This window comes from Vitis riparia, chromosome 11 (assembly GCF_004353265.1).
Source record: "Vitis riparia cultivar Riparia Gloire de Montpellier isolate 1030 chromosome 11, EGFV_Vit.rip_1.0, whole genome shotgun sequence".
Taxonomy (NCBI): Eukaryota; Viridiplantae; Streptophyta; class Magnoliopsida; order Vitales; family Vitaceae; genus Vitis; species Vitis riparia.
In genome coordinates, this window is record NC_048441.1 from 18,625,405 (window position 1) to 18,649,415 (window position 24,011).

At 37.2% G+C, this 24,011-nt stretch overlaps 4 protein-coding genes and 1 long non-coding RNA gene across 5 annotated transcripts; all 5 read left to right on the top strand.

Moving 5' to 3' along the window:
• The first annotated feature begins 89 nt into the window (after nt 1-89).
• LOC117924839 lies at nt 90-5,946 on the top strand. Its single transcript, XM_034843543.1, has 3 exons — nt 90-1,637; nt 5,591-5,719; nt 5,773-5,946. Exons 1-3 carry the CDS (start codon nt 90-92, stop codon nt 5,944-5,946), a joined length of 1,851 nt encoding a protein of 616 aa, XP_034699434.1.
• Nucleotides 5,947-6,500: 554 nt separating this feature from the next.
• Nucleotides 6,501-8,653, top strand: LOC117924840. Its single transcript, XM_034843544.1, has 5 exons — nt 6,501-6,584; nt 6,722-7,031; nt 7,713-7,765; nt 8,378-8,451; nt 8,557-8,653. The coding sequence occupies exons 1-5, from the start codon at nt 6,528-6,530 to the stop codon at nt 8,651-8,653; spliced, it is 591 nt and encodes a 196-aa protein (XP_034699435.1). The 5' UTR covers nt 6,501-6,527.
• Nucleotides 8,654-9,065: 412 nt separating this feature from the next.
• LOC117925707 lies at nt 9,066-10,943 on the top strand. The gene is made up of 4 exons (XR_004653015.1): nt 9,066-9,162; nt 10,034-10,095; nt 10,170-10,399; nt 10,899-10,943. It is a non-coding gene; the product is annotated as an uncharacterized LOC117925707 (long non-coding RNA).
• Nucleotides 10,944-10,984: 41 nt separating this feature from the next.
• Nucleotides 10,985-13,970, top strand: LOC117924841 (ubiquitin-60S ribosomal protein L40-1-like). Its single transcript, XM_034843545.1, has 6 exons — nt 10,985-10,994; nt 11,331-11,451; nt 12,292-12,377; nt 12,655-12,757; nt 13,528-13,594; nt 13,684-13,970. Exons 1-6 carry the CDS (start codon nt 10,985-10,987, stop codon nt 13,708-13,710), a joined length of 414 nt encoding a protein of 137 aa, XP_034699436.1. The 3' UTR covers nt 13,711-13,970.
• A 6,795-nt stretch (nt 13,971-20,765) lies between these two features.
• Nucleotides 20,766-22,219, top strand: LOC117925706 (protein BIG GRAIN 1-like B). Its single transcript, XM_034844787.1, has one exon. The coding sequence runs from the start codon at nt 20,943-20,945 to the stop codon at nt 22,101-22,103; it is 1,161 nt and encodes a 386-aa protein (XP_034700678.1). The 5' UTR covers nt 20,766-20,942; the 3' UTR covers nt 22,104-22,219.
• Nucleotides 22,220-24,011: the final 1,792 nt, after the last annotated feature.

A 24,011-nucleotide genomic window follows, 5' to 3' on the forward strand; every position in this document is an offset into this window, starting at 1 on the left:
CCTTTGGAATCAATCGGTTTCGTGAGGCAATATTAGGTTCCGGACATACATTTAAGAATGCAGATGAGTTTCGGAATGCAATATACCAAATGTCATTAGCTGGAAGGTTTCAATACAAGTACAATAAAAATTCACCTACTCATATGTCAGTAAAGTGTTCGGTTGAGGATTGTCCTTGGAAGATAACAGCTCATGCTGTTGAAGGAAATGAAATATTGCGAGTTTATACTTACCAAGTTAATCATAATCATATAGCTCAAGATGAGTGTTCAGCTAAGGTGCGGGTTTCTTCCAAGAGAGGTGCTGTTGTTGTTGAAGACGTGTTTAGAACAACTCCTGAATACCTTCCTCGACAACTTTGCAAGGATTTTGAACGTGATCATGGAGTTCAATTGACTTATAACCAAGCATGGCATCTTAAAGAGAAGGCAAAAGAGCGTTTATATGGATCTCCACGTGAGTCCTACACGTTTTTGCCTTGGTTATGCCATAGGCTAAGGGAAATTAACCCTGGAACTATTGCCGAGTACACTTCTCATGAAGGTCACTTCAAGCAATTGTTCATTGCCCATGCATTTTCAATTCAAGGGTTCACCATGGGGTGTCGACCGGTATTAGCTATTGATTCTTGCCACCTAAGTGGTCCATACAAAGGAGCTCTTTTGTCTGCCATTGCATATGATGCAGATGATGGAATGTTCCCTCTAGCCTTGGGTGTGGTTGGTTCAGAAAATTATGAGGATTGGTATTGGTTCTTGGAGAAATTGAAGGGGATCCTAGATGGTCAAGAAGTAATTATTATATCAGATAGACATCAAGGGATATTGCGTAGTGTTTCGGAGTTGTTTGGGGTAGAAAATCACGCCTATTGTTATCGACATGTGAAAGAGAACTTTTCAAGCTTCTTCAATAGGCAAAACATTAGGGGAAAGAAAGGGAAAGAAGATGCTTTGTTGCTTTTAGACAACATTGCATATGCTCGGTTGGATATAGACTACAATGAGGCGTTTGAAAAACTTGTGCGTTTTAATGGCGACCTAGCAAGGTGGGTTGTGGAGAATAGTCCGGAGCATTGGGCGATGTCAAAGTTCCTTAAAAAACGTTGGGATAAAATGACAACTAATATTGCAGAGTCCTTCAATGCGTGGTTAAGAGAGGAACGACACCAAACAATTTATACGTTGTTGTTGATGCACATGGATAAGCTTGTAGCCATGTTGGACACCCATATGCGTGGTACAGATAAGTGGAAGAGTGTGGTTGGACCCAAAACAGAGGAAAAGCTAATGTCAAATATCACGAGATCTGCTCCGATTACTGTGATGCCCTATTTGGGTGGGACGTTCAAGGTTTTTACTGGGGATGTTTATTTGGTTGTGGATATGCAGCAACATAAGTGTACATGTCTAACATGGCAAATGTCCGGGTTGCCATGTCCACATGTATGTGCTGTGATCCGCACATTGAGACACGATGTGTATGACTATATCGACCCATGTTTTAAAGTCTCCACCCAACATTTGATTTACTCGGGTCAGTTTCAACCATTACCAACACACAACATGCCTAAAGTTTGTGAGGCTGGGACTTTGCAAGATGGCCAAGGCAACGTATTTCCTAGTCTCCAACCCCCGCAAGTGAGACGTCCTCCAGGAAGACCCCGGCAAAGGCGTATTGAGTCACAATTTAGCCATAAGAGACCTATTCATTGCTCTCGATGCAATGGCATAGGTCACAATCGGTCTAAATGTAATAATCCATTGCCGTGACATGTTCATTTCTTTGCTTGTAAGGTTTTCATTTTGTGTACAATCCCTCATTGTTCCATTATTTGCTTTATGGTCATGGGGTTGTTGCTTTTGGATGTTATGTATTGTCTTTATTATAGACACGATGCAGTACTTTTTAATTTTTTTTTATAAGACTACTTTTTAATTTTCATTATTTGGAGTTGCTTTCATTACTGATTTAATTTGAAATTGCACTTTCAATGTGGTATCCTTTAACTTGATGTATACTTTCACTTCCCTAATTTAAGTATGTCCTACTCACATCATTGGATGCGTGCATTTTTCTTGTCACTTAGCTGAACTTTCGTAGTTTTGTACTATACTTGCTGTCTAGTTATTCAGTTGGTCAATTTAGCTATGCATAACATTCTACTTTTCTATGCCCAATGATGCAGTTATAATATTAACAATGGCTGGTAATGGCCTAGATGGTTCTGCTGGCAGTTCACTCCCATTCGTATGGTTCATCATACTTGCAATTCTTTGTTGTTTTTTGCATTGTTCCGTTGCCAACATACTATTTGAGAGGTTTTCGCTTCTCTGGTAGAGTGCCACAAGAACTTATAATCAATAGTCATGCAATTTTAATGTATTGTGAGAACATAAATCAGAATGCATATTGGTATCAAAATGGGTAAAATTTCATTTTATGATATTTTACATATTTGAATTGGTGTGAACAAATGACTCCCTTGTTTATAAATAATCTGAAATCATTTTATGAAATTTTCATTGCTTGCATGGCTACAAAAATGAAATTTTCATGGAAAAGGACACAAGTACAGTTGTGGTTCTCAATGCTGCAAGCTGAAAGTAGTGCAAAATTCAGACAGTACTAAACCTTTGCTCAAAACAAGCTGAAACAAAACTACAGACCTTGTGCTATTTGCTCAATCAGGGACTGCGATTCATTCACATCATCATTTCTTTCAAAGACTTTTTAGTGTCTGGTGGTGAAGAAGTTATAGAATAGGCCCTTCTGCATGCTTGAATCAAAAGCATGGGTAGTCATATAGGTTGTCCTTATTTTGCATTTTCTTGAATTCTATAGTGTTTCCTAACTCAAGTTGATCACAATAGGATAGAAAAATAAATGTTAAAAAAGTGCAGTTAGAGCTTTTCCTTTGTATAGTTAATAGTTTAATGGGCTTTGGAGAGTGGAGTGTTGGATTTCCTCTGAAAAAAAAATGTTGCATGTTTTTACTTGTGGAGAAGAATTTGTGGATGGAGGGAGTTGGGGGGAAACCATGTCAGAAGCATTGGGCAGTACAAGTCTCATCCATTCAAATGTTTGCATACCAATGTGAGATTTCAGAGGCTGCAGTGTCAGATCTATTTATTCTTTCCCTTGTTAATGTGGGCTCTATCCATGTGCAAGACAACATAGAGACAGAGACTTGAAACCTATTATTATAAGTAAAATTGGTCAGAGTCAGGATCACATTGAAGAGAATTGCCATGTTGTGGAGAATAAAGGAGTTGGGGTCCATCATATTTAGTGGGCCGTATGTGGACCAGATTCTGGAGAGAGAACCCATCTGTTGTATTAATGACTAGATGGATGGATGGATGGATAGATGACCATCTGTTGTATTGATGACCAGATTGGACTGTGGAGGGAGGGAGAGAGGAAGAAAGGGAGAAGTAACCAGTCTTTTGGGAATTTGATAAGGACTATTATTGAACTGTCATGCAACAATCCCTTTTGACAACTAGAAAAACAAAAAGCCTCATCTTCCTCTTTACAAAAAATGCCCAATTATTTTTCAAAACTGGTGACTCTTTTTGGAGAGGGCTGCTTTATGTGCTGTATGAAAAGTTGCTTTCTTGTGTTTTTACATTCTTTTCTACACAAAACCGATCAAAGTTGTGATCAATCAGTCCCTGATTGAGCATATAGCACAATCGAGATTGCAACAATCAAGATTGTTTGTATTTGCATGACTTTGGCTCTCCAGAAGATAGCTTCAGCAAAGATGATATTGATTCAGCATTCACAACATATGTTCTTTTAGGAGTGAATCCACCTGCCCCTCCCCTCCCCCTCTGTGCAAGTTTTCTCTTATCATCTTTAACATTGGTCATGATTTTCTTATGGTTGCTCTATTTGAAGTTTTTATTAATTTAAGGAGATTAAATTACTTACACAACTTAAAATGTGCCTGTTTTGAGTGAAGAGGGTGGGAAGGACTTGGACAGGGAAAAGATTTTTGTGATCAGCATGTGTTTTTCTTTTTTTTGTTTTTTTTTTTAACTTAAGATCATTGGTGAAATGATCTGGATCTTTTCAACCTGAAATGATTTGACAAGATGAATTGGTTTTTGGTAACTTTACACTGTATTTGCATATTTACATTGAATTATTAACATTATGTATATACTGTTCTTGGGGATTTGTTGATTCAGTTCTTTGATAGTGAAAAAACAACAATACTGTTACAAGGAAAACATGCTTTCTGGTGCTTTTGATCCCTGCTATTAGTGAAGAAAATCATGTTACTATTTGTTTGTTCACATTTAAAATTCTGCTGCTGGAATATTGATGTTGATAACTTGATATGGAAGTAGATGTTCATGATTTGTTAAATTTTAAGATGCAGGGTCTTTGTATAAGTGAAACTTAGATTAACTGCCTCTCCAAAAATACAAGGGCTCACTACTATCTGTATTTATTTGAGAAATTATGGGGTTAAAAGAAAATGTCAAATCATGCTTGCAGTTTTTATTATTTCTTTATTATTATTTGCATTCTAATTCAAGCTGGTCATATTGATAACCAGCTCGATGGTTTGGGATAGAGTTCAACAAATTGTTGGTGTGACAAATAATACCCAACGTTCAGGGAATATTCTGCCTTGCTAGTATTTGTTGTGCATAATGTGTGTGCATTGCTAATATTTGTTGACGCAATAAGTTGTGTTTGGCTCTTAAGGCTTATTTGAGATCTTTCCTGATATAGGTGTCTGTTGTGAACATGCACCACGATTGTTTATGTTACTGCATCTTCTGAACCCCCATTACCTTTGCCCCCTATGGGCGTGTTGGTGCTTCACTACCTTGGCTCCCATTGCAGCTTGCTGCCATTAGTTTTTTCCATTGCTGGCTAGGTCCAGGTTGCTTAATGATAATGAGTCATTAGTCTACCACTCAATTTTATGAGCGAGCTCCTCAAATTGTTCTATGAATATTAAAGGATTATTGTAGGATGAAGGAGTGGTAAAGCATAAAGTCAAAGGCCATGTTAGGATCTCAAACTCCTACATCAGGTCAAGTATTTTTCTATTGATGGGTAAGGAAAATGGAATTACCTGTCCATGTTGCAAGTGCAAAATTACTGGGTTAGGGTTGAAGGTAACCTAGAGCATTTAATCATTTCTCTGCAAGCTATGTGTTTATATAAATTCCTTCCACTTCTGCATCGTTTATAATATTTTATAGGTACAGATATGCATTTTATTTCTGTATTGCCTCTCAATTTTGTATTAGTTAAATGTTGTAAAGTTGGAGCATCACCTAATATTAGAGACTCCTTCATGCAGTTGCAACAATCTCCAAGGTTCAGTTCATTAGTTTTAATTTTGTTTACATCCCATTTAAATGACTGGAAAACTTGATTGCTGTCAGTAGCACCCAATCCCATCTAATGTCTTACCATGCTGTATATTATTTCTAAATACAAGCAGAAAAATCTTTGTAACTTTGAGAAATGACAGCTTTACTTTTCCACTTATTTTTTGCATTACCAACTGCAAAAATGTTGCTATTCCTAACATGTCCATGTTGTCAAACATTGCATGCAGGGCACATCAATGTTTACACGATGCTCAGCTGCAAGATTTAAGAAACTTTGCAACCGGTTACCAGAGGCAAAAATACAAGCCATAAGAGACCTCCAATTTGGAGGTCTCTTAAACTTAAACTGCACAGAGGTGCGCCACAACCTCTGTATCTTTCTAATCCAACATTTCAATGTTGGATTTAGACGGATAGAGTTCTCAGCCCAGCAACACTATCCTGTTACAGCCACCGATGTTGGCCTCATTTTCGGCCTCCCAACAGAAGGGCGGATGTTGCAGGTGACCTCTACATCATCCGACCATCCATTTGGGACTATTCGGGCATGCGAGGAGAAACTCCTGGACTTACCTGTTGGTGAGGAGTTTCGTAGAGCCTTCATTTACTACGCATGTGCCACATTGTTGGCCCCCACATCTAGGCTCAATGGTTGCCGTAACTTATGGCATACCATCCATGAGGATGGATTCCGAAATGATGTTAACTGGGCCCAGTTTGTGCTTGACCAACTGGTTGAGGGAATTAGGCGATACCAACAATCTAAGACCTCTTGGGTACATGGCTGCATTTTATTTCTACAGGTAATGAACTTATTCAGTCTGTCTTCCATTTTGTTATATAATTTTATTGCACAACATAGTCACATTTGCCTACTGATGTTTGTATTTATTATGCAGCTGCATTATGTCATTAAATTCCAAATTCCTTCAGTCCAAGTCCCCATTACAGTGCCCCCAGCATTGGCATGGACTGATGATTTGATTAAGCGACGACTAGTCGCTGAGATAAAGGAGTTTGGAGCATTCGGACATGCTGAGATTGTTTTTGTAAGTTATGCATGCATACATATATTCTCATTACCAGCATAACACTCATTATTTAAGTACTAATCTTCAGTGCTAATTATAGGCATCCCATAGATCTCCAACCGTAGACAGAACTATGGAGCCAGAGACTAACGTGGACCAGGACACAAATGTTGAAGCTGAAAATAGTGATGTAAGCTGTTAATTTTTTAAACACTTAATAAATGTTCATTTCATTGTCATAGTAATTTATTTTTACTTCTTAACTACAAAGAAATATGTTGTTGTCACATTTTGTTCTCAAAGATTGACATCAATATCATGTCATAGGAAATATGGCAACAATATCATGATGCAGAACGAGCAATCGACCAATATCAACGGGGCATTCAGCAGCAGCTGAGAATAATGCGTGGCCTTATGCATAAGTTAGGGAGTCGAAGACATAGCGGGGTCAATTCAGATGCGGGTGGTCACTCTACCTATGCACCAGCCAACACTCCCACAGCTGATGACCATGCATTCCCTGGTGATGAGTACATGGCTTCGCATGCTGCAGACCATGTGCTAGACACACCAGATCGTGTTGTCGCCCCTGAGTATGACTTGCAGCCTAGTGTACCCATTAATGTAGTAAGCGGTAAGTGATAAAATTTATGCAAACACCCATATGGTTAACAACCCAAGTACCCAATCATAATGTATACCTTTGCTGACTAGTTCTAATCTCGTATTGCAGATGGTGAAGAAAACCAGAAGGTAATGTTGTCCCACCAATAGGAACGTCCGGAGACGCCGAGTGCGTCGAATGGCTCCAAACCTGTTGTCCCCAATACATATCCCAACACAAACCAAACAATCTGCCATCAAAATTGACCTAAACAAGCAGCTGCATGGTATTTGGAGATGATTTGGATGCTAGGGTAACATACTTCAGTGACACTCCTCTCATTGTATGGATAGTGAAAACACAAAAACTAACTTGTTTTGTTTGTAACAGTGAGGAACTAGTGTCTATGCATGACACTATCCTAACCAGAGGCAATTTGGCCTGCTTCGAAGGGAATGGTGGATAGGAAACGACGTGCATATCACTTCTTATCCCTCTTTATATATTATTTTAATTTGAAAATGAAAGTGTGGTTCTAATATATTAGTTGCTTACACTTTTAGATATATATGAAATCAGGTCGTCGATGCCTACTGTAGATTGTTGCAGGTATGAACATGAACCGAAGTCGAAACTGTTTCTATCCCCCTACATAGCTGTAATGATGACTATTCATTAAATCCTTGCTTAACTTTTTTTTGTCTGAACCAGGCATCACATACAATGACAACCTGCTATTATCCCTATTTGACATGCAGGAAATGGTAATCCACTCTCAGGCAAAACACTTAGTGAGGGAGGCAGTTATGGACGCTTTGAACCACATCTGTATCAGATTGATATTCCATATGTCAATGTTAACGAGGTGGATTCCTATGTTTAATGCTTGGATTTGTATTTTTATCGCATGAAAGTAAAATATTTAGATGTATTTTATGGCAGTCTATTGGTGCAGGTTCTTTACCGGTTCTCGTAAAGAACATTGGACATTGTATGTATATGACTAGCAACAGGAGAATCCACTGCTAGATTCTCGTCCTGGTAGGAAGAAGACAATGTTGAGTGGATTTCAACAAAATCTGGTAAAGTAACAAGCAACAACTAATAATTTGTTAGGTATGTCTTCCCATAAAAATTTCAAATGTTGCGTTAATAAATGTTTCAGGCCAAGGTTGTCCTGTGGTTGGCTGCCCACAAAAAGAGGTCCCTTATGATTTGAGGACATTCAATTTCATAACACCTGATGTACCCTCCAACCTAATGAGTGAGTGTTGACCTTGCAGTCCGGGATATTGTATAGGATTGCAAGTTATTTTAAGTTCATCTCTTATTTATAATTCCACACTTAATAACGTATTGGTAATTATATGACGTAGGCACGATTGCGGAGTTTTTGTAATGAATTCATGGAATTGTGGTCAATGGGGGGGTTCTCCAAATCATCGATGTGGTACGTAGGATCAATTATTATGACTATCTCATTAATGTTAAAATAGTTAGAAAAGCCTAATTAATTAATTTGTTGATTTGTTGCTATCAACTTGAATGAATGCAGGGAAATTGAAACATTACAGGTTGAAGATCATGGGGAGTATGTTGTTCTCAGCCAAAATGCACACCGGACCGTGTCCGTAGAAATTAAAGGGATGTAATTTGTGATAAGACTGTATAAAGTTAGCACATTTGTATGTAATTTATGGTGGACATATGTAGTTCTTTAATTTTTTTTTTGGTGCCATCTGCGGAAATGAACACTGGGATTATGGGATTAGTCAGAGTTTGATTGTTTTTTGACTTAAGTTGATTGTCATTGCATTGTAAGTAAATAGGGAGAATTAAATCTAATTAGAATGAATCAGGAAGAGACTTGATGTCAGTAACTATTCTTCGTGGCTGATGCATCTTCTGATCAGGCTGCCATGAGAGAGTAAACTTCTTGAAGACTCACTTGGTAAGAATAAACTAATGCATTTTCAGAGTATGAACTCATATTTTATTCTGTTTTCTTAATTTTTTTTTTTAAATTATAATATGGCTTTTGGATTGTAATTCTCTTTAGGGGGGCAAGCCAAGACACTAATGTTTGTTCATATTAGCCCTGAACCGGATGCTGATGGAGAAACAATTCAGTACTGAATATTGCTGATTTTGGACTTGCAAGGTAAAATTCATATTATCTTTTACATTTTGTATGTGGGTTTTGATGGTCATTACTTTTCAAATATTTTTGAGCAAGCCTATAAGATTCTTTCTTTTAATACATTACTTTTCAAATCTTCTTGAGCAAGCCTATAAGATTCTTTCTTTTAATAGATTCCTTTTCTTTTGATTTTTTTTGTTTATATTTCTTTTTAGAGAACACTTGATGGTCTGACTTTTAGCAAAACCAAGTTCCTTTTTTCTGGTCTCATCGATGAAAAAGAAATTATGGTGGATATGTAGAAGATACCAAGGCCTCTCTGCTTTTGGATTAACAAATGCACTTTTAAAAATGATTTCATTTACAAAATAGACATGGAGAAAAGATAAAGATATTTTCTTTGTTGCCTTTGAGGCCTGGCTCAAGTGGTACAAGGATGGGGAGAGTTTGTGAGGTTCGAGGTTCAAGCCCCAATGGGAGAAAAATTTAGCTATTAAAAAAATATATATTTTCTTTTGTAGCTGGAATGTTAGTTTAAAAAAGAAAGACTGTCCATTTCTTTATTTGAAAGTTAGACTTTCCTCCTTTTTTGGCTTTTTATTTGTTAGAATGTTTTTTTTAACACAGTGGAATGAGAATCTAGAAGCCTTAAATTGGGCCGGAAATGGTCATGAAATAATTGGGATGGACGAGAATTTTTTAAAGGAATTTGATGGGTTTATGCATTCTCAAGATAATTTGTTGTGTTAATTTATAGTAGTTGTGAATTCTTTTTTATTTATTGTAACTCCATGACTTCAGCTGGTGTTATTTCCCCATTAATGACATTACCCCGCCTGTTTCTGAATTGGTAGAGATTTTATGATTGCTCATGCATTGCTACTTCCCCCAGGTACCAGCCACCATTACCAGCTGAGCAGGTGAAGGCATGGACAGAATTTGACTATGAAGGAGGTTGTGCAATGGTTTCATGCTCTGTGATCTTGTTTTTCTCAATTTATCCTGTTTAACATTTTCTCTGGTTGCAGAGGGTTCACCTAGTGGTCGAGGTAAAGGCCGTGGTGGTAGAGGGAAGGGAAGGACTAGAGGTGTATCTGGTATGATATCTAATTGCATGCCTTCACTTTCAAAATTGATTGGTGACTCACTATGCATGAGAACCTAGTCCACTGCATGCTTTTATTTCAACACATCACAGAGGCTCCTTCTTTCTCTTGCTATGAGTTGGCCCTTCTATTGAGCACTATTGTTACAACAGGTTGTTATCATTCTCTTCTTTTCTCATGCTGGGACCACAGGCCCATCACACATTTCTAATTTAACTTCAAAGATATTAGCAATTGGTTGTAATAGGTGACACTGATCAACAAAATAGTTGAAGAGACATTATGATTTTCTCAATGAAATTTGAACTGAAAATTTGAGGGTTGGAGTTAGACTCACCTTGTGTATGTTTTACAGTACCATGTATTATTTCTGCTGATACAAATTTTTTTTAACAAACAATTTGTATATCTTTAAATGACTACATTGTCTCTTTTTCATCAAAAGATTGAGGCATCCCCATCATTACACCTGAAGTATATTGAAACAAGTCAACAACACTCCTACATGCCTCCTTGATCCAGTGTGTGCCCAGTTTAGTTTTAACATATTGTTACTACCATAATGTCACTACAAACTCCATTTCGCTACACATTGACGTTTCTTTTCAGCAAAAAGATATTACTGAACATGAAATTACCTCTGTATTTCAGACCATTGAGATTCTTTTCAGCAAAAAGATATTACTGAACATGGAGGTAAGTTGACACTTTCCTTTTATTGCTATGGTAATTCACAGATGATAGAATGTTGCAAACTTTTTCCCATTCAATTTTTTGTTCATTGCTATCAATTTGAAGATTTCTATTTGATTCTATTGGTACTTTAGTTAACTGTATGAAAGCATGCTTATTGTAGAGGCATTTATTAAATATTAAAATTAATTTTTTTTGTAATAGGATCTATCATTTCATCCAACCAGAAGATTTCTCCAATTCTATGCATTTATCTAGAATATATAGACAATCCCATCCTTGACTAGGATTCTCTATATCTGTAAACAAACAGCACCGACAAAGACTTGAAAACCCTAATCCTCGGCTAGCACATTATAAGAATCCACAAAAACATATACACATCCGCAGCAAGCGACAGAAGCGGTGAAAATGCAGATCTTCTGAAAACCCTAACTGGGAAGACCATCACCCTCGAGGTTGAATCCAGCGATACCATCGACAATGTCAAGGCCAGATCCAGGACAAGAAGGTAATCAATCATCTTTGCTTCCTCTCGTTTCTCTGGAATGTGATAAAGTAATGGAAACTGCTAGAAAATTATTAAACTAGAAATTTTGTTCAGTTTTCATGTGTTTAATGGAACGCATCAGTTTGTTGAAGTTCTGAGCTTCTCTCTTATATAAGGTTTAATGGTGCTTGTTTAGAAATTCGAGAGAGTAGAAGAAAATGCTAGAAAATGATTGAGCTAGGTTCATGTTTTGAAGGAACTAAACTGACATCGATTTCTCTAAGATCCGAGCTTTTTATTCTTGTTTCTTAAGGTCTGATGTTTGATATTTGTTGGTTGATTGTTTAGGGTTTGAGAGTTGTATCAATTTCGACGACCTACTTTTTTTTTCCCGTGTTTTTTTAAGGTCCTATATATGATATATGTTGACACGATGTTTAGGATTTGAGAGAAGTAAAAAAGTTAAAAAATGCTTAAAATGGGAACTGGTTTAATTCCGTGCGTTCCATCAAATTGATATTAAGATCTTGAATGCTTGATCTTTTTCCTTGTTTTATGAGGCTCAACATGTGATATTTGCTGGTGTGATGATTGTTCAGGAATGGAAGGAAAACAAAGCTAGGTGGTAGGAAATCTTTATGATAGGAATTCTTAAATTGAACTAATTAAACTGATGTCAATTCCTCAAAGCTATTTATGATATGTGTTGGTGTGATGTTAAGGGATTTGAAGGAAGTAGAAAGTACATAGAATTTGCTTAAGATATGAAATTGTTCAGTTTGGTATAGATATCTTGAAAATCTCAACTTGGGTTTGCTTACTAAAGGCAGGCTATGTGATGTTTGTTGGTGCGATGTTTAGGATTCCTCCGGACCAGCAGCGACTGATCTTTGCTGGAAAGCAGCTTGAGGATGGCCGCACTCTTGCTGATTACAATATCCAGAAAGGTTAGTGGAAATTTATCAGTCCTAAGTTTAAAATGTGCATAAAAAAGGAGAAATGAATTTGAAGTATACAATTTTTGCTGCCTTGTTCACAAGAACAGTTCAATGCATAGAGATTGTCAGTTTCTCAGAACTCTATCAATGGAAATACAACCTTTCAATTTTTTTTTTTCCTTTTATCACACATAATCTATGTGATGTAGGCTTGGTGCTTTTTCATTGACTCTTATGAGTTTATTGGCTGATTGAATTTGGGATTTTGAATGAATGTGTTGTGCATAATCAACTATGCACCTGGTTCTGAGGCTTCGTGGTGGTATTATTGAGCCATCCTTGATGCAATTGGCTAGGAAATACAATCAGGACAAAATGATCTGCCGCAAGTAAGTTGAAACTGCCATACAATATGGTCATTGCAATTATTTCACTTATCCTTGCATCCTTATTCAATTAGTTGATTTATTGTTGGTTCTCTAACACTTTGCAACCAAATAATTGAAATGATTTTCTTCATTTAGTGAATGAATGCATTCTCCTCTGTCATTTTAAGTTTAACTTAATCTGTGGACACAATTGTTGGGTTAAGCCCTGTTTTCCATTTTGAGTTTTAGCTCACACTGTTAGAAGGGTTTGCTGAATTCAGTCTGTTTTACATGTGGTTTGGCAATGATTCTTATGACTCTGCAGGAATGTTTTTGTTTGGTTTTGTTAAAAGGGGGAAAAAGTGCAATGAAGCCCTTGAGGCCTGGCTCAAGTTGTAAAAGGTTGGGGTGGGTTTATGGGATTCCAGATTCACATCCCAATGGGGGAACAAAAAAAAGACAAAAAAAAAAAAATCCTCAATCCACACTTTATTTAGAGCGTAGGTTCTGTTGGTAGCTGGATGCATGGATTAGATCTTTTTGGTAGCTAAGATTTTCATAAAATTAAAAAATATAAAGTGATCCTTGTATTTTTACCCCATTTTCCTATTGGTTTGATTTGTGCCTACCTATTTCATTTGTCATTTTTGTAGTTTCACCCACAATCTTCTATAATTTTGTTGGAATTTATCTGATGTCATATCTGGAGCATGCTAATTATTAGGACGAGTCAGCTATGTATGAACATGATATGATTCTCATAATGCTCATTGTGGAATATTTTGTTTCAGATGTTATGCACGCCTGCACCCACGTGCTGTCAACTGCAGGAAAAAGAAGTGTGGCCACAGCAACCAGGTGTGTATTCCTCTTTATCCTTACAAAAATTCGGATATATCAAAATTGATTTTATAGTGATACCTTTTCTCTGTGTACTTGAACTGCAGTTGAGGCCAAAGAAGAAGATCAAGTAGATGACTGGATTGGAGGTTGCTTTGGTGCATGCAGTGTTACTCACAGGGAGCATTGGATGTGTCATGGCTACATGGATGAGTTTGCTAATAGAGGATTTTTAGGGATCAAAAGTTGTAGGACTAGACCTCTTGCATTGAGTTGGTCACAAACGATGCTTTTGTTTTGATACTCTGTTTCTTGGTTGCTGTTTGACATTATTAAGCTTATTAAATTTTTGCTTAAGACAATTTTAATTCGAAAAAAGATAGTTTTCTGTTGATGCCCCTTTCAGCAAGTATTGAACTAAACAAGTATTGAACAACTGGTTAACGATTATCACCAGTTGAATTAAACCATCCTTCATGTTTGTTGTACATTTGCGTCACTTCTCTTCACCTTAGACATCTACCTCTCTACCTTTTCCTGCATGTCGCACAATTTGCCTGACATAAGTCTTGTTTGGATAGACTTATTGGAAACGCAAGGCATTTTTTTTTTGTTATACACAATATATTTATGTGCCCGTTTCAGCTTCTGCTGTTCAATAGAAGTCGGTGAAAGTTTCAAAGGGAAAGTTATATCACATGAAAAATTCGTCTAAAGCCTCTAGCGACTTAGGGAAAGTTTCAGAGTGTCGGAGCCCGTAACTTAATTGAAGCACATGAGCATGCCATCACATGTTGCCAGTGTCACATGACGTACCCACAAGTCATGCAGTGCCTGTTGGCAGTGTCGTGCCCAGCCGATTTGCCATTCAATATCTTATCACTTGCTGTTGGTTGTTCCAATGGTGAAGATGGAAACCTTGGCTTCATCAGGGGCTCATCATCAATCCTGGCAACCTTGGGTGTACACAGCCTCAATGCAGGCTTAGGCAATCTGGGTGCTGAAATGCAAATGGCTGTAGCTTAGGCCTTTTGTTTTAGCTTTTGTTTGGTTGAAGTTGGAATGTAGTGTATGAATTATAAATGCAATTCTACATGTGAAACTAGAATAGGAACCCTTTTAGTAGATGTAATGCTATGGAGGTTGATGTAGCACTGTCAGAAATTAAATCAATTGATATTTCTGCCAGAGCAATTACTTCCTTCATTTGACAAAGTTCTTAAATTAAATTAGGTATCTCTGTTAAGTTCATAAGGCCTTCGGTGGTGGCTTTATATAAGAGGGCAAGATGTGTAGGTGAAACCAGGTTGTGTGCTTGCATTCCTTAATTGGAAGCGAGAAGGAAAAGGATTACAATTCAGGAATCCTAAGCCCCGAAGGGAAAGCAAAAGGAGCTCGGCGAAGAATGATCTTGCAATAAGGGTAGAATTATGAGTAATTAATCTCATCCATCAACTGTCTACAGTCATAAGAAAAGACGCCAGTATTCTTTTAGAAAATTGCATTAGAAAATATGCCATGAATATCCATTCCTTTTGTTTCTCTACTCTTATGCCTTATACATCAGCACACTGCATGTTCATGGGGGTTTTGGAACAAAAATAACTTGTTTTCAAAAAATATTCTATAAAGTAAATCCCCTATCAAAATAAATTCTAAATTATTGTTAGAATTTAGAAACAAAATCTATCAAGTCAATTATTGTTAGATTACAGGCAGGTTACCTCTATAATTCCTAATTTACAACTGTTACAATTATTGAAGCACGTGTTTGTCATACAAAGCAAGATGTCTCTCTTGCTGGGATTCCTGAAGTGAAGCAGCTCAACCCCATAATGATGTTTTGTGAGTTCTTCCATAAGTTTCAGCACAATGAATTTTGTATAGTCCTCTGGGTTCAGATGTTGGCTGTTGTTGTTCCTAACGTTTGGAAAAAGTAAGATAGACACCCTTGTACACCCTTGTACTTTTAGTACATTGGCCTTGTACACTTAGTGTAAATGCCTTGTACAGTTGCAGAAATTCAACCTAGATCATACAACATAACTAGTGCATATGGTTGGGTTAACCACGTTCCAATGTCATGGCTCACCGAGTTGGGGAAAAATGACACCAAATCGAGGTTCCTATTCATCATAAGCGAGCTATCTCATCCAATGAACGTGTAAGAAGGGAAATGAGGAATGTCCCCCTTAGAAACAATAAATGAGCAAGCAATTTTTTCAAAAGCATTTCAAATCCTTCAAGATAGGCACCCTTGTACACACTTGTACAGTTAGCACATTTGCTTTGTACACTTAGTGTAAATGCCTTGTCCAGTCACCAAATCCCTAATAGGTACACATTTTCAAGTGAATATGGGTGGGTAACCAATATTTCCATTACCATCGACTAGGGAAAATGACAAAATATGTTTACCCTAATTTCGATTCATATTCATCATTACTAGGGAAGCTAATAGGATGAATGAACATGGTAGACATCAATTAAATTGCATGCAGTGCGTGTGTTATCAAGCAACATGTGTGAGGATTGTTCCCCACGTTTGGAAAAAGTAAGATAGACACCCTTGTACACCCTTGTACTTTTAGTACATTGGCCTTGTACACTTAGTGTAAATGCCTTGTACAGTTGCAGAAATTCAACCTAGATCATACAACATAACTAGTGCATATGGTTGGGTTAACCACGTTCCAATGTCATGGCTCACCGAGTTGGGGAAAAATGACACCAAATCGAGGTTCCTATTCATCATAAGCGCGCTATCTCATCCAATGAATGTGTAAGAAGGGAAATGAGGAATGTCCCCCTTAGAAACAATAAATGAGCAAGCAATTTTTTCAAAAGCATTTCAAATCCTTCAAGATAGGCACCCTTGTACACACTTGTACAGTTAGCACATTTGCTTTGTACACTTAGTGTAAATGCCTTGTCCAGTCACCAAATCCCTAATAGGTACATATTTTCAAGTGAATATGGGTGGGTAACCAATATTTCCATTACCATCGACTAGGGAAAATGACAAAATATGTTTACCCTAATTTCGATTCATATTCATCATTACTAGGGAAGCTAATAGGATGAATGAACATGGTAGACATCAATTAAATTGCATGCAGTGCGTGTGTTATCAAGCAACATGTGTGAGGATTGTTCCCCACGTTTGGAAAAAGTAAGATAGACACCCTTGTACACCCTTGTACTTTTAGTACATTGGCCTTGTACACTTAGTGTAAATGCCTTGTACAGTTGCAGAAATTCAACCTAGATCATACAACATAACTAGTGCATATGGTTGGGTTAACCACGTTCCAATGTCATGGCTCACCGAGTTGGGGAAAAATGACACCAAATCGAGGTTCCTATTCATCATAAGCGAGCTATCTCATCCAATGAACGTGTAAGAAGGGAAATGAGGAATGTCCCCTTAGAAACAATAAATGAGCAAGCAATTTTTTCAAAAGCATTTCAAATCCTTCAAGATAGGCACCCTTGTACACACTTGTACAGTTAGCACATTTGCTTTGTACACTTAGTGTAAATGCCTTGTCCAGTCACCAAATCCCTAATAGGTACACATTTTCAAGTGAATATGGGTGGGTAACCAATATTTCCATTACCATCGACTAGGGAAAATGACAAAATATGTTTACCCTAATTTCGATTCATATTCATCATTACTAGGGAAGCTAATAGGATGAATGAACATGGTAGACATCAATTAAATTGCATGCAGTGCGTGTGTTATCAAGCAACATGTGTGAGGATTGTTCCCCACGTTTGGAAAAAGTAAGATAGACACCCTTGTACACCCTTGTACTTTTAGTACATTGGCCTTGTACACTTAGTGTAAATGCCTTGTACAGTTGCAGAAATTCAACCTAGATCATACAACATAACTAGTGCATATGGTTGGGTTAACCACGTTCCAATGTCATGGCTCACCGAGTTGGGGAAAAATGACACCAAATCGAGGTTCCTATTCATCATAAGCGAGCTATCTCATCCAATGAACGTGTAAGAAGGGAAATGAGGAATGTCCCCCTTAGAAACAATAAATGAGCAAGCAATTTTTTCAAAAGCATTTCAAATCCTTCAAGATAGGCACCCTTGTACACACTTGTACAGTTAGCACATTTGCTTTGTACACTTAGTGTAAATGCCTTGTCCAGTCACCAAATCCCTAATAGGTACATATTTTCAAGTGAATATGGGTGGGTAACCAATATTTCCATTACCATGGACTAGGGAAAATGACAAAATATGTTTACCCTAATTTCGATTCATATTCATCATTACTAGGGAAGCTAATAGAATGAATTAACATGGTAGACATCAAATAAAATGCATGCAATGAGTGTTATCAAGCAACATGTCTGAGGATTGTTCCCCACAATTGGAAAAAGTAAGATAGAAACCCTTGTACACCCTTGTACTTTTAGTACATTGTCCTTGTACACTTAGTTTAAATGCTTTGTACAGTTGCAGAAATTCCACCTAGATACAACATAACTAGTGCATATGGCCAGGTTAACCACGTTCCAATGTCATGGCTCACTGAAAAGGGGAAAAATGACACCAAATCAAGGTTCTTATTCATCATAAGCGCGTTATCTCATCCAATGAATGTGTAGGAATGGAAATGAGGAATGTCTGAGGAATGTCACCCTTAGAAAAATAAAATGAGCAAGCAATTTATTCAAAACCATTTGAAATCCTTCAACATAGGTAGCATTGTACACACTTGCACAGTTAGCACATTTGCATTGTACACTTAGTGTAAATGTCTTATACAATGCCAAAAATTTGACATACCTAAAACTAAAAGCGTGCATATGGGTGAGCTACCATGTTCCAATGTGATGCCTAAGGGAAAATGGGGAAGGGAAAAGGGGGAAGTGAAACCCAATATAGGTTCCTATTCATCATTATTGTGGTTGGTCATCCAATCAACATGTATGAAGTAATAAAATTGAACGGGATGAGTGCGTGATCAAGGAATGTGTGTGAGGGAATGTTCCTCATCCTTTCAAAATGGAAATGATTTTAAAACATTGCAAATACTTCAACATAGGTACATTTGTACACCCTTGTACATTAAGCACAAGTACCTTGTACACTTAGTGTAAATGTCTTGTACACAGACATAAATTCCATACAACCACTACTGAATGTCTACTCATGCATAGGTTAATCATGTTTGCAATCTTTTGGTTAATAAAATAAGGAAAAACTGAAGTCTCAATTTGTTCCCTATACTTTTGTAACAATACAAGCAAATTAAAAAATAGCAATATGTCCATTAATGTGAAGCTATTCGAAGTTAATTCCAACTTTCCAGCTAGAATTCAAAATAAGATTATATGTTAAGCATGACAAATTATTATTCAAACATATATTTTATTCAGTAAAATATATCTTGCAATGTTTTATCTTGCAAGAAGACTCCATGTCACAATTATTGTGCAATGGTCATGATGTAGATTTAAAAGGAACAGACACAACCTGCAGGTTTTAATAGTGTCTTATAAGTAGAGCCTTCTCTTTCTCTTTATAGTTTTTTGTTGTTATATTGTGCTTGTCCTGTTCTTACAAGTAATATTCAAATGGTATGTCCCCTCAAGGTTGTCCTACCTGCAGCATTTTGCCTTTGTCCTCTGTTTATTGGAACCAAATGATAGAAGAATCTTAACTCTTATGCAGTGGGATGCCACAGCCACTAGTGTCTGTTCACAACCCTAAAGAACCAAAGTCCCAACGTATCTAAACTAAAGTCTCCCTTGTTCTGAGCTTCTGATTCTTTTGTTGACAAAGTCCAATACTTTGTGGTGAAGATTTTTGAGAAACAACCAATTCTTTATGTTGAGGCTGTTTTCATATGGAATATAAGAGAAGCCAGTACATATGATCATCAAAACTTACACAAGACAAGTTACTCACCATCTAAGGCTATCTTACACATAGCAGTAAACCTTCAGGGAACATGAAAAAATCTTTTTCACATAACCTGTTTTGGAGATAGAGATTTATGGGAGTAAACAAAATTCACATTTACACCTACCATGACAGCTATGCAATAAAACTACTAATGAAGAAGTTGCAGCTTCTATAGCCCAAAATACCCTGCTGTTTTGATTTGGGGATATCGCCTCATTGTGAAGATGGGGTTCTGTTTTTATTAATTTTAATGCTTGGAAGGACCTACATTTTATAATATATGTATGTAGTTATTGATATGTTACAGAGTATTTCTGACTTAAGAGGAACAAAAAATATTTTGCAGGAGTCATCAAGAAATCTTTTTGAAGGGCCCCCAAATCATGTTTCTTGATGTTGCTTTCGAATGTATCATTAGATGCCTACACTAGTAAAAACAGAAGTGTGACATTTGCAGACATAAGAAAATAAGTCAATACAGCATACAACAGTTATATTCATATGATTGCAGAGAACATGGTGGTTTCTATTCCCAGAGAAGAAGAAACCAACTCCTTGATATTATTAGACAATGTACCACAAAAAAAGGCAGTAAGAAATCTGCATATTTGTGATATTACGAGTACCAGAAACCTGGCCATGACACTAAAAAGATCAAACACCACAGTAGGCTTTGGCAGTGGATTCAGCTTGCCCAGCCTTATTTGTGAAGTAGAAATGAAGTAATCCATAATGATTAAATGGCTTGAACTGTAATGGGTGTTCTTCATCGGCTAGCTCTTCTGGTATTTCTATAATCCCACTATGGTATGCAAATAGACCGATTGAGTACCTCGCTTTATTCCCATTCATGATGACCCGATGCTCGGGATAATGTATTCTGCCATTGCTCCATGCCTAAGTTCATCAAGAATAAAAAAACCCGCAGGGCAGGCCATGGGGGTTTCTCTGTTTTCTTCTATGGTCTGGGCGTTGCTGTCTACGCCTTTGAAGGAATCGGCATGGTTTGTGCGTATGTTGTTTACAGAGGGAGAGAAAATGGTAGGAAGATTCAGAATTTTCACTCTGGTGACATGGCATTTCAAGTTTACCAGCTGTGAAACTCATTAATTTACAACCAGCTGAGTTGGAAATATAAAGGGCATTCTCGTCTGTTAACATTTGATATCCTTATCATTAATTAGATCAGTTAGATGGACCTTCTCTTAATTTTTGGGCCCAGCTGGGCCCAAAACACAATTGTCCCAATTTCTATTCTATTTCTCTCTCTCTTCACATGATGAGGATGCCTTCAATTAATGTGTCTGTGCAGCTTTTGCGTTCTCCAAGCAGACACTAAAGCTACCAAAGCCTTTAAACTAAAAATCCTGAACTGTCCTTTGCTTTCAGCCTTCTCTCCCTTTTATCCCTTGCTCTCTGTATATAGAGAATGGAGAGGGTTCAGCAGAGACGAAAAACTCCATCTTTCTCTTCGTCTCTTCTTGATTCTGCTCTTCGTTCCATTGACGAATCATCTGGCGAGCGGCAGCAACTCCTCATGTCGAAGAAGCAAGGCGGTGCTGAGGAGGAGGAGATAGCGAGTGTGAGACGAGCGATGATGATCGAGAAATGGATGAGGAAGCAGAGCGGTGGAAGTTCGGTGAGTTCCGTGGTTTTTAATTCCGGTTCGTCGTCTTCAGAGTCGAGCTGCGGAGGGATCTTCTCGTCGTCGGAAGCGGAGACGAGCAGCGGAGGGAGATCTTGTTTTACTCCACACAGGTCGAAGTATGTTCCAGTAGCGGCCTCCGCCGGATCGGAGAGGTCTAGGAAGGTTGCGAAATTGGCGGAGCAGAGAAATTCGGCGCCGAAACTGGGGGAGAATCATGGCGGTCGAGGAGGAGGAGGCGGAGGAGGAAGCTTCTTGAAGACCAAATCAAAGGCGCTGAAATTCTACGGCGATTTGAAGAAGGTGAACCAGCCGATATCGCCCGGACGCCGGATCGCGAACTTTCTCAACTCTCTGTTCAGCTCCGGGAATGCCAAGAAAGCGAAAATGTGTTCGTTTGAAACTGTTGACGACATGAGCTCAGAGCGGAAAGTGGTGAAGTCAGTGCAGGAATCAACCTGTTCATCTGCCTCCTCGTTTTCTCGATCTTGTTTGAGCAAAACGCCTTCTTCTTCAAGAACCAAACTGAAGAGATCCGTGAGATTCTACCCGGTGAGCGTCATCGTAGACGAAGATTGCCGTCCGTGTGGCCACAAATGCCTCTACGAAGACGATCCGAGCCTAATGCCGACACTTACCGCCAAAAACATTCCACAAACAGCTTGGCTCAAAGGAGAGCTCAATGAGAAAAACACTTCTCCAGCTAATATCGCAGACATGCGCCAAATTGTAAGAGACTATCAGAAGAAGATTTCTCACGAATTCAAATTGGCAGATCTTTGCCACAATGAAGACGATGATGACGACGACGACGACGACGACGCTGAGAGCTATTCGAGCTCTGATCTCTTCGAGCTCGATCACATTGCGATCGGAAGGTACCAGGAGGAGCTTCCAGTGTACGGAACCACTTATTTGGGAACAAATCATTCCCATCGCGCTTGATTCTCTACTTTAACATGGATGGTTTGGAAAACAGAAAATCAATGTTCATCAATGTACATTACTGGTTTGTGGAAATTCAAATAAAAAAAAAATGAAAGTCTTTTTTGAACAGAAAATTTCACTACATAGATTTATTAATGATGTTTAACATTTATAAAAACTAAAAATATTTATATATAGTTTGGAATCTTAAATTTTCCGGAAGAGTGTGATAATCCAAGCATCTTCAACTTTAATCAGCATGTGATTATGCTCATTATCCACCTTACAAAATTTTTAATAAATGTGGGAAAGTACATTCCATGTAGGCTTCTAAGGAGAGAGAAAACGTGGAATGAAGGAGAAAGAAAACAAGGGGAAGATGATTTTTTCTTTCCTTTTCTTTTTTAATTTCTCATGTGGGCAAGGGAGATGACAAGGAAATCTTTGAACAATAATAATAGCCACGTGGCAGACATGTAATATCCCCACACAAAAGAATCTCACAAGTCAAAATATGGCAAGATCAAACATGATGGCAAACATCCCATCTAGCTTTTGCCCCAAATAAATTATTAAGAAAAAAAAAAAAAAAGTTCTACTCAACCATATTCTATCCATCCATCGTTCTACTACTGTGATATGGGACACCAGTCAGAGATTTGGTGATGGCCCCCCTCTATGCTTTTATCTCCAACTCTTCATCAATGATACCATATCTCAATTTACCCAAGGGAGAAAATATTCCTTACCAATATTTTATGGGGCATGCATCCAAAGGAGGCATACTTTCGCATTAGAAATTGGTATTTGATAGGCACAATAAGATACCATATAATTAAAAATATTTTATTTTTGTTTAAATTATTTATTTACACACCTAACTCGTGTCACGTTAAAATATTAATTTCATCCTACTATTCTAATAACTATTATTATTGTGGTGATTATGACCATTAATTGGTATTAGGGTAAAGGTTACAGGTTTGGCTCGTAAGCACCAACAAAGATTAAAAAAATGATTATAGGGGATGACATTAATTTATTGTATGAATAATTAGACATTCATAAAAAAAAAAAATTATGATCAAGTTTTTTAGAAAAATAATTATACATCAATGTCTTCTTTTTCCAACTTCTAAACATTAGAGCAAAGGTTACGGGTTTGGCTTGTAAGCACCAACAAAGATTAAAAAAATGATTATAGGGGATGACATTAATTTATTGTATGAATAATTAGACATTCATAAAAAAAAAAAAAAATTATGATCGAGTTTTTTAGAAAAATAATTATACATCAATGTCTTCTTTTTCCAACTTTTAAACATTAGAGCAAAGGTTACGGGTTTGGCTCGTAAGCACCAACAAAGATTAAAAAAATGATTATAGGGGATGACATTAATTTATTGTATAAATAATTAGACATTCATAAAAAAAAAAATATGATCGAGTTTTTTAGAAAAATAATTATACATCAATGTCTTCTTTTTCCAACTTCTAAACATTAGAGCAAAGGTTACGGGTTTGGCTCGTAAGCACCAACAAAGATTAAAAAAATGATTATAGGGGATGACATTAATTTATCGTATGAATAATTAGACATTCATAAAAAAAAATTATGACCGAGTTTTTTAGAAAAATAATTAGAAAAACATTGCTCCACAAATAATTCATAGATGACAAAAATCAGTGACACCCAATACTTCTTTTTTGAAAAAAATTGCTCACCTCTTGAATAATAAACACGTATTTGATGTGATGATTTCGCTTCAATAATTCAAGATCATCAAATAATTGCAAATACTCAACAAATTTTTAAACCCTATCGGCTATCGGTTATCATCCTTGAAATAATTAAGAGGATTAATCAAAGAAGCAAGAAACATTGCAACCAACCAATCACCATTAATGGGTATTGTATGCTTGGAG